The following is an 11,762-nucleotide window of genomic DNA, read 5'->3' as shown; positions in this document are numbered from 1 at the left end:
TACTTTTTCCTTTGGATCCCAAAGTCTTCTGTGGCATCCATTTTTGACTGAAATTAAAAAAATAAGCTCTAAGACCTATCTGTTTAAAAATGGTTATCCCCTGGAAGTTCTAGGAAAGAAATTATCAGATAAGTTTCATGTAAAACCACCAAGTCTTAGACTTACTCCATTCACAAACATCAGTCCTGTATCAGCTGCTAATTCTTAAAAAGATAATTATTGTTAAAATGTAAGTAGCAGAGTTATCTAATTTTTCCTTCCAAGAAAGTAATAAAAATCAGTCTTTTGAAAAATTACCAGATATGCATAAAACTTTTAACTTCAGCAGAAACCAAAAATAGAGTTAAAGAGATAAGGGAAAAAAAAGCATAACAGCAATAAACCTTTATTGGGATTTTTTTTTAACAAAATAATTTTAAAAACAAAACCCCCCACATGTCAACAAGAAAGTAAACAAGAAAGTTAGTTAGCATTATTATGTACATCCAAGAATCAAAACAAGTTCTGGGTTAACATTCCATAATCAAGTAAAATGTTTTGACCCATCAATGTTCAGGGTAACTACATTTAATATTATCAATAACGGAATCTTATCTTTGAACATTATAAAATGGTTTATGGATTATAGACTGTAAAGTGTAGGTTTTTGTTTTTCCCACCAATCCATATGCCACATGTCTACTAGTCCTAAAATGTATTGATGCTGTCCATATTAGTCCAAAATATCCATTATCCCAAATCAACCAGGTTACAGCTATCTGATCTCCTCCAGAAGAGTTTTTATGCTGGGATGTGCTAGAACCCATATATGACAACATCATTTTTCAAAGCTAACCTAATTCTAAATTCTAACTAATCTGCCACTTCTTCACTTATTCTCACTTTCTATCCATACATTAAATACCATAGCAACTTTACCTTAAAAAATGCAGCTAATACATTAATACACATTCAGGCAGTAATTTCGGACAAAGTTGTAGTTTATTTACCATGAAAAAATGCTAATTTTTAAAATTTAGGTTGAGTACTGTCATAGTAGTGTTATTTGAGAATGATGCCTTCAATTTAGAGGGTTCAGTGTACACATTAATACAGTTCAAAACTAAAGAGATTAAATTATAACTCATATGGAGAAAATCTCAGTTCTTGGCAGAAAGATCAAAATATATTGTTTTATTACTATAAAATGTTATTAATTCAGTGTCTCTTTTTGCTAATTATATTTAATTCACTTTTATAAGCTTTACAAAAAAGAGCCTGGATAATTTTTGTAAAAGGCTTCAATTTGAGTTTAAAATGTAATTCTTTTCTGTCAGTTAAAATGATTTAAAGATGTGCACAATATGTTTGTGCTATTTAAGGCAGGTGCCAAGCACATTTTGAAAGGTAAGAAACTTACCAACTAGAATGTTCTCCCAAAGGAAAAAAAAAAGAAAAGCTCATAACAGTTTTTGTTTAAGACAGATGTTTAAATAGCACTCTTCTTTCAGGTAATTTAAAAATAATTTGGCAGCTGAACCACCTATGGTCATAACACATATCGCTAACAAAGGACAAGTTAACAGATACAGAATTAATGATATACTTTTAATATTTTTACAGGTCTCTTTAAGCTGGTGCCTAGTGGCTTTAACAAGATTTGTATTCAGTGAAAAAGATTTAGAACATAAACGACACTAAGTAATGAATATAATTTCTCTATGCCATGCAGAAAAGAAGTCAACATTTTACACATCATCACTCCTAAACAGTTTTAATTAAAATCCAAACTGTTCCCACTTTTGCATCATTGTCATTCTTTGGCAAAAGATTCAAAACAGCCACGGGTTAGGAAACAACTGTTTACTCATGGTCTTCATTTTTGCAAAATAAATGTGTTTTGTAAAAGGAATCTGCAGTGTGCCTCGTTTATACTAAATAATTATAATAGGCAAAATATAATGGCTTTTTTGATTAATCTACTCCTAAAGCTTTGAGTTGCCGTTCAATCTCTTCATCGGAGATAGTAGCCTTTGAAGTAGAGGCAGATGGTAAGCTTCGGGCTGCTGATGGAGCTTTGGCCATCTATATTAAAGAGAGAAAAAGAGAAAAAATGTGTATTATCAAACTTTTGGGATAGGACATAAAAGATGTGCTGCAAACAGGTGTAATTTACTTTTCAAACAAATATTAAAAACATACAACCTAACATAAAGGAAAACTTAAAACAATTAAGTGACACAAATGGTAGAGAAAATATTTCCAACTGAGAGAATAAGACATTCATACCTTTCCAGAGATTTCAATTCCAATTTCATCAAGAACTTGATTCACAATATCTTGGCTTTCTTCTTCATCATCAGAGCCTTCAAAGATGTCATCAAGTGTGTCATTGACTTGAGAGGAGGGGAGGAAACAAAGCAGTTACTTTCAAACAGATTTCAGGTTAGGTTTATATTTTTAGAAAAAGGCCCAACTATGTAATTTACACAGTACAAATAAAATTTATGAATGGATGGAGAAAAGTAAAGATCTTAGGTAGTTTACATTTAAGTAGAACAGAAAAAAATTAATAAACAGTTTGTGATAAATGGAAAGGTAAATGATTATAAAGCTTCAAAGGGAAGACAGTATATCCACCTGGGGGGAAGTAATATGTGAGATGGTCCTTGAAGGACACATAGGATTTAACCAAACAGAGATAGCGTAGTGTGAGCAAAGACATGGTGGAAGGCAATAGGGAATATATATAAGTAAGAGTAAGTTCCTCTGTTTGGTTATTTAAGATGTATAAAGGGAAAATGGTTGAGAGAGAAAGAATTAAAGCAACTGGCCTGTGATCATTACTAACATGATCACCGGGGAATGCCCCCAGAGAAAGAAAGACAAGTAAACTAGTCTGACCTCTCTGTAAGCACGCTGCTAATTGGGCTCCTGCTAAACAGACTAATATTTGCTAGCAAGAGAGTCCTTGTTTATGGAATGCTCCTAGCAGGCTGTTTTTGCTTTGGTATTGCTATAGCTACTATCTATGGGTTTATATCCATGACTCCCCAGAAAATAACACATAAGGTAGGTGACCATCTGAGGTATAAATTTAATATATTTCCTAAAGTGCTCTCTTCAACATGAGATGATAAGCAAACCTATTGGACACATCATCTCTTATGCTGGGTCAAAGAGCTTATGTCTGATATGGAAAGAAAAGATCTGGAGAGTCATTTGGGATGTCCCACCACTCTCCTTGTTTTGCATGTGTATCTTAATAGTTTGTATCCTTGACATTGCTACTAAAGCTTGACATTGGTTAAGATCTCTGATTTGTCTGAGCATGGTTTGATAATTTAATTTTTTGTGTTAGTCTAATAGTATAAAGTCAGTTGGAAAAAGCTAAAGAGCTTAAGGCCAAAAAAGTGGACTATCATCTCCGAAGAAGTAAAGTGAATGTTAAGACTTTAATTACAATCTCAATTCTTCCACTTAGTACCTGTGCAACTTTGGAGGAAGTCACTTTACCTCTCTGGGCCTCAGTATTTGCATTGACAAAATAAAGGGGCTTGACCTGAAAATTGTTTCTGATTTATAATGTAGGATTTTATTTTGTAGTCAGAAAGAAGCCACTGCGGGAATATGATCGGCACACTCAGAGGTAAGCTTCTAGAAAAATAATTTAGCAGTGATACTCAGATTGTAATGAAGTAACAAGGGAGGTGGGGAGTCCAGGTCAGAGTTTATAAGGGCCTGAATGAAAAACTGCTTGCAGAAGAAATGAAAGAAAAGGATGGAGGAGAAACACCAGAATGGTGTAATCAGGATGTAATAAAAATTTCCCAAAGATCTTGTTTCCAAAATCTAAGTGTGAACAAGCGTTGGCACAACACTGTACAATATGAATTCTAATTGGAGAAAGACATGTCCATTTAAACCTTGAATTTATCTTTGGGTGAAAATACTAATGTTAAAATACCTTACTGAAAAAACAAGTAACCACCAATAACTACTATTCTTTCAGACTCACTTTCAAATTACTAAAACACAAACAAGAACTGTGACAGATACAAGTTTTAAGTACAAGCTTATTGACTCTCTTCATGATAGCTTAATGGAATAGTTAATCCCTCTGTTAAGATCTGCTCACACCTGTGCCATCACTGGAATCCACATAAACATATTAGATACCGTGATCATTATATAAATGACAATTCTCTCAGTCATTAAAAATTCACCAATGATGTCTTTGAAAAATTATATTTTTGAAAGTAAAGGTTCAAAGTAAAAACTAAAGTAAACAATTTTTGGAACTATCAAAGATACATGTACAGTATCATTAAACCTTAGAAGGAAAATAGATACTCTGAAATAGAATACTAGAACAAAGGTAAATTTAGTAATCCTAGTAATTTAATTAGATACTATTTTATGCAATAAATGCCGTTAAATTAAAATGCTAGCAGATAAGCAGAACTAAGCTGGCATATCCTGACACAGTTGTAAAACAATTAGAAAATATCTTTGCAAAATAATGATGCCAGCTTTGACATATCATACAAATAATGATTCAGTGTTGACCAGGGTGTTGTGAAGGGTCACTCATTCGTTATCGGTGAAATAAAGATGGGTATAGTCCTTCTGGAAAAAGTCTGGCAGTATGAATCAGAAGCTTTATAAAAGTTAATACTCTAAGAACATTGAAGAAATTCAGACAAAGAAACATATTTATCAAAGGATTATCAAATACATTGAACATTTTAAAACAATCTTATTGGCCAATGTAAGAATGGTTCAATAAATTAGGGTATATTGATGTTACATAATAATAAAGCCATTAAAAAAAAAAAGGCTTCAGAGAAAATTCAAGGTAATGAGTACATGTTTATGTTATACTACTGTTTTTTAAAGGCAAGGTAAGATTCAAAATTGTCCATGTTATATTATCTCACTTTAGAAGACATGGAAAAATATAGGAAAGACATATACAATGTTAACACTAACTATATCTGGGTGGTGTGATGATAAATTTTTTTTATAGCTTTGTTTATTTTATTCCTCATATTTCCACCACAGCCTGTAGTTTATACTCAAAAAGAAGAAAATTAAATATTAAATTTAGACTCTGGAAAGGGAAAAAGAAAAAAGAATGAAAGAACTCCATTATCTCTACCTCCAATATAAATAGATTTTCTATAGCATGAAATATATACATTAAATTTATATATAGATAGATATACATTAGATATTCTATAGTATAAAAAAATATAAATATATCTTTTATATATATTCATAGATCTTCTCTAGTATGAAAGAATCAACACAACTCTTAAACTATCTAACTTATACCAGGAAGAGGTATTTTATTCACAAGTTGGTTTGGGTCCTCTAATCAACAAAGTAAAACTGCTGAGGCCAATATGGCATAGAAATATGGCATCACATATTTTATATTTTTCCTTTAGTTAAATGTTAATAGAATTTTGAGCCTTCTATAAAAATACAATGAAATTACAATATAGTCATCTATCTAGAAGGGAGCTGTATCATTTCTTTTCTCGTTTGTGCCTTCGTGGATGAGAATATGAGGTTGCTAGTAAATAAACTTGTTAATTCAAAGAGAAAAACCTGTAAATTTCATTACAAGTTATTACACTTACTCATTTCTTCAGTCATTTCCATTTTCATGTTTTCCTTCTGGAAATTCTGCATTGTTTGTAATGTCTTTTGTGGATCCATCTTCTTGTTAACTGCCTGCATTGTCTAAATATATGAAAAGATTCACGTTAGCTACATAATTATGAAAATTTTACTATGGAATAAGTCCAAAGGGAGCACATCAAAAAAAGGCAGGTTTCTTAAAGATATTCTACCATAATCAAACATAATAGTGTTAGTATTCTAGAAAAAAATGAAATGCTCATTTGGAAACCACCTGCTTAACATCTATATAATAAAGACAACTGCGAAAAACCTCATCTGAACAGTAGGCAAAAAATTATATAATAAAAAACACTGACAACATAAAATCCACTGCTACTCAAATGGGAAAACTACATTTACCTATAATGTGGCAAGCAGGTAATATCTAAATTAAAAAGAATTTTTTAATTTTTTCAAAAATTTTCAAAAGTTTTAATGTCTAAATTAAAGGATATACTGGCATACATATTTAACCTATTAATTCATTTTAAACCATGATTTCAAGAAATGTTCAAAACATTGAGTTTTGCAAAAATACATGAAAAGAATTCTCTTACATCTTATATTCACAACTACTTTTATTAAATTAATGCCACCTAGTAAGACCAAAATATTTTATATATTATTATTATATATGTGTCTGTGTATATATTATATGTGTGTATTATATGAAATATGTCAGTTTCAAAGATAGAAAGCAAACACAGTGTTTTATGCATGCTGCAGTCAAAGTAATCTTTGCAAGTATGACACTGTACCCCCCCCACCCCCCACCAGCCCACACATACCTAACTCTCCAGTGGCTTTGCATTGCTTTTAGTATTAAAAGCCAAATTCCATAATTGACCTGTGATACCAAGCACCATTTGAACTCTGCTTAACAAGCCAGTCTCATTCTACACCACTGCCCTCTAGACACACTGATCTTATATTTCCTTAAATGTGCCATGTTTCCTCCCGCCACAGGACCTTTGCATATACTGTCCCTCACCTGGAATGCTCTTCTTTATTTGCTTTCACTATCAATACTTCAGATTTCAGTTTACATACAACTTTCTTAGGGAAGTAGTCCCTGACACCCTAGGTTAGAATAGATACCCCTATTAAATCCTTCTCACTATAGATAAAATTTTATTTATTGGTGTAAATTATATTACTTTACTCGCAAATTACATTACTGTTACAAAAATATACTAAAAACAACAATGATGCTGACAGTGATAATAGAGCAGCTAATGCCTATATATATTAGCTTTCTGTGTGCCAGGCACTGTTCTAAGCACTTTACATATAATAATATTTAAAGTTAATTGACATTTAAACCTAACAAGTCTTTATGTGCTAGGTATTACCATTTCCCCTCCATTACAAATGGAGAATGAAGGTATAGGAAGGTGAAATAGCTTGCTAAGGTCACATAGCTACCAAGTGAGATCTGAACCCAAGTAATCTGACTCCAAAGCTTATGTTTTTAATCACTGCACTAAACTACATCTCAAATGGGCTGCTTTTTAAATAGACTTTAACCTATTACAGGTTAAGCCCTTGCCTGGTTTTGCTTTCCATTTCATCTCCATCACTTATTGTAATTCCTACTTAGGGGACTTAAACAAATATTTCCTGAATTAATAAATTTCTGAGAAATTTAAGTGAAAACTAATTCATACATTGCTATATGGCAGGACCACATTAGGTACCTTTTCCTCCCCTATCACTTGCAGAAAATTGCAAAATGAGCAGTCTTCCTCCTCAACATTATTGAAACGTTATCCAGTCCAGGTGTGTGATCTTCAGATATGACCTTTTCCTCAAATTAGACAGATGTTTAGTTCTGTCAACTTGGTAAAACCAAAAAAGGGAAAAAAAGTCTTTGCCTTTAACTGTGTTTTTCACTGTAAAATGACTAAGATTCCTAGAGAGTAAAAACTAACAGAACGAAGCTATATCGAAACATTCTGTTTTTTTAAGGAACACATGTGCCACTGTACATAAGATGGACACATTCTATTTTCATGTGTCCTGCAGTCTAAAAGGCAATTATACTTGATCCTCATTATTTCTGGATTCCTTAGTTTTGAATTTGCCTACTCACTAAAATATATTTGTAACAAGTCAACACTTGCAGTACTTTTGTGCTCATTTATGGACATGCGCAGACCTGCAAAACATCTGAGTCACCCAACACACGTTTCCAGCTTAGTTCAAGCAAGGTGACACTCTGCCATCTTGACTCAGCACTAATACTGTAAATTCGTGTCTTCTTTGCTGTTTATTTTGTGCCTTTGGTTGGTTGGGGGTTAAAATGTACTAAAGTGTGGTCTAGCGTTTCTAAATGCAAGAAGTCCGTGACGTGCCTTGGATCAAATGTGGAAAAATTGGAAAAAATACAAATGTGGAGAAAATACATTTGTTAGATAAGCTTTTTTCAGGCATGAGTTACAGTGCTGCTGACCATGAGTTCAATGTTAATGATCAACTATGATAAGTAAGGTGTCTTTCAACAGAAACATATAAAACAAGGTTACGTATAGACTGGTTGACAAAAATTGTGATCAAAGGCTCACAGGAACCTAAGTCTGCATTTCCCCTAGGAGCAATGGTTTGATATTCCCTAATTCAGTATTCCTGACTTTATAGAACGTAACTACTGCAAATAATGAGAATCAACTGTTATGTACTATTTTCCTAATATAAACCTGTACTTTCTCTCCTCTGTGGCTTTTCTTCCTTTTGCTCTTCACATTCATATCCTTTCTTCCCTTTATTTAAAGCCTAGTGATATTTAAGACCTAGGTCTTCTGCAAAGTCTTTCAGATCAAGTATAATTGCCTTTTAGACTGCAGAACACAGGGAAATAGAATGTGTCCATCTTATGTACAGTAAGTACTATTCAAGGATCTGTGCAGTTTACTGAAACCTAGCATAGACTGATGTATAGTGAGTTTCCTTTTCAGACACATCTTAACCTCTTCCCATCCCCGACTGAACTTATATAAGATCTGTGAGAGCAGAGCCTTTGTCCTGAACTTCTGATTTCTCACAATTCTTAATATACATCAAAGAGCTCATTATTTATTAAATGTCTGAAAGGCTCACAGTCCTTTGAGTTCTATAGTAAGAACACTAATTTTTTTTAATGTAAAGACTGTAAGTTAAACTTAAGTTCCTGATAAAAATTAACTGATAAATTCTTCTCACAATACTCATGTGTCCTTCTGACACATTCATGAAAATGAATCAAGAGAAAATTATTATTCAAATTATTATACCAAAACTTATGGCATAATGAAATAAGGCCAAAAATCTTAAAATGATGTTTTAAGTCAATTTTAAAAATTTAGAAGCTACATATAATCTTGGAACAGTGGAACTGCCCTGGAACAAAAAATTTTATATTAAAACAAATCAATAAAAAAATCTAGAAATATTTATCTGGATTATGTAGTATTATAACTCATTTTATTAAAAATTACAAAGATTCTGTACCACATATATATCAGAAGGTGCTTTAAATTTAATTTGAATCTAATCTGAATACTGACATTTAAATATCTCAGATAAAATCACAAAGCTATGGATATAAAGGTTCCCACTTACTTTTGCTGTAGTAGACATTGCTCCTGCCATCTTCATCTGGGAATTCATCACTTTTGTTTGTGTGGACATAGACGTGACTTTTGAACTTACAGCAAAAGTTCTTGTTTTCTGTTTCCTTAGATGTACAAGCTGTTTGGCTAAAACTCTGCAAGCTTCTTTATTACCAATCTTGGCCATTTTCTTAATTTCTAATTCCTAAGAGAGGAAATAAAAAGAGGGGAACAAAATCATTAAGGGGGAGTCCTCAATGATTTAAGAAGAATAGACTGAACATATATAATATACCATTTCACCCTGATTATGAAAAGAGAAAGAGGCTAGTATAAAGCCACAGAAATAGTAATTTGAGAGGGAAATTTATTCTACATGTTTACATGGAAAAGAGAGAACTAGTACCTTCATCCAGAAATACAAAACAAGTGTACAAAACAGTACTCACATAAAGCCCAGAAGAGAATTTAAAAACTCAAACCAAAAGCAGGTAGGAAAAAAAGGAAAAAATAAATAATCAAACAAAGAGTTGGTAGGAGATAGCAAAAAAGAAGACCACAGTGGTATATTTAAAGCTAGTAATATAGACAATCATGTTAGGTGAAAAGGTCCATCTCCATCTCAAATAAAAGGCAGACTGTTAGATTAGATAAGAACATAAAGGCAATTATATGCTATCTCAAGAAACCAACTTTAATTACCAAAACAAAGCTAAATAAAGCTAAGTAAAAGGATAGAAAAATATATTCTATATAAATACTTATTAAAATCTGGAAATTTGGAGTGGTTACATTAACCAGATCAAAAAAACTTAAGAAAAAGGAGTATTACCAGGATAAAAAGGGGCATTTCATAATAATAAAGGAATTAATACATAAAGGTGTCAAAACAATCCTAAATGTGTACGCACCTAAAACAGTACTTCCAAATTTATGAAGCAGAAACTGACAGAACTGAAAGGCGTAACAGACAAATACATAACTAGGATGAGGGGTATCAACAACTCCTTTCTGAAGTATATTGCTGTACTTGTTAGGACAAATGAACAGAAAATCTGTAATGATACAGAAGATTTACAAAAACACTATCACCAACTTGACCTAAGCAACATTTACTAAAAGCTCCATCGCCAACAGCAGAATACTCACTCTTTGCAAGTGTACACTAAAAAAAAAAAAAAAATCACCAAAATATATCATATTCTGTAACAGAAAACAAGGCTCAATAAATATAAAAGGATTGAAATCATACGAGGTATGATCTCTAACTACAGTAAAATTAAACTAGAAAGCAGTAAGAAAAATATGAAAGGAAAAACAGAAGCAGATATCAAACAATGTGGTTTGAAATAAGTCATGGGTTAAAGAAAAAAAATCAGAGGGGAAATGAGATAATATTTTAAATTAATAAAATGAAAATGCCCCATATCAAAACGTGTGAGCTGCAGTTAAAAATAATTCTTAGAAATGTATAGCGTTAGAGCTTACATTAAAAAAATGAATATCTCGTAGGCTTCAAAATAGAGAAAGTAGAAAGAAGAGCAAATAAAACATAAAGTAGGGCTTCCCTGGTGGCGCAGTGGTTGAGAATCTGCCTGCCAATACAGGGGACACGGGTTCGAGCCCTGGTCTGGGAAGATCCCACATGCCGCGGAGCAACTAGGCCTGTGAGCCACAATTACTGAGCCTGCGCGTCTGGAGCCTGTGCTCCGCAACAAGAGAGGCCGCGATAGTGAGAGGCCCGCGCACCGCGATGAAGAGTGGCCCCCGCTTGCCACAATTAGAGAAAGCCCTCGCACAGAGACGAAGACCCAACACAGCCAAAAATAAATAAATAAATAAAAATTAAAAACAAAAAAAAGTAAACAAAAGGAAGGAAATAATATAAACAAGAAAAGAAATCTGTGACCTAGGAAAGAAAAAAACACAGAAAATTAATGAGATCAAAGTTTGGTTTTTTACAAGAAATTGATCAAATTGATAAACCATCAGCCAGTCAGAAGAGGGGAAAAAACCGAGACAGACAGAGAGAACACACAAACGATAAATATTGGGAATGTAAAGGGAGGCATCACTTTATATCCTAAAGATGTTAAAGAATAATAAAAAATATTATAAACATGATGTCATTACCTTTTAAAATTTAGTAGAAATGGGCAAATTACTTGACAGATGCACACTACCAAATCTCATTCAGGAAGGTAGATAGCGTGATCCATTCTATATCTATTTTCTAAAAATTGAAAATTTTAGAATTTAAAAATCTATCCACAAAGATAGATTTTTGTGTAGCTTAAAGTCTATCCACAAAGAAAACTTCACTCCCAATGGCTTTACTGATGAAACCTATCAAACATTTAAGAAAGAAATACACAAACCCTTCCAGTAAATGAAACAGTAAGGGACACTTGCCAATTTATGCTTTAAGGTCAGCAGTACTCTGATGTCAAAACCATATAAAGACACTATACAAAGAGATAACTACAAATTAACAGCTTTTATGAA

The 11,762-nt window shown here is 32.6% G+C and overlaps 1 protein-coding gene across 1 annotated transcript in view; it reads right to left on the bottom strand.

Moving 5' to 3' along the window:
• Positions 1 to 372: 372 nt before the first annotated feature.
• The window catches only part of CHMP2B (charged multivesicular body protein 2B), a 29,922-nt gene continuing 18,532 nt past the window's right edge, over positions 373 to 11,762 (bottom strand). The window contains exons 3-6 of the mRNA XM_082392464.1: positions 9,268 to 9,462; positions 5,628 to 5,730; positions 2,269 to 2,375; positions 373 to 2,064 (exon numbers count right to left, since the gene is read on the bottom strand). Of these exons, the coding sequence (XP_082248590.1) occupies positions 1,954 to 2,064; positions 2,269 to 2,375; positions 5,628 to 5,730; positions 9,268 to 9,462 (516 nt within the window). The 3' untranslated portion in view covers positions 373 to 1,953. The remainder of the gene's footprint in view (positions 2,065 to 2,268; positions 2,376 to 5,627; positions 5,731 to 9,267; positions 9,463 to 11,762) is intronic.

The sequence above is a fragment of the Balaenoptera borealis genome, assembly GCF_965194805.1.
Source record: "Balaenoptera borealis genome assembly, chromosome: 5".
Classification (NCBI taxonomy): domain Eukaryota; kingdom Metazoa; phylum Chordata; class Mammalia; order Artiodactyla; family Balaenopteridae; genus Balaenoptera; species Balaenoptera borealis.
This window is presented reverse-complemented; position numbering and strand designations above follow the sequence as displayed.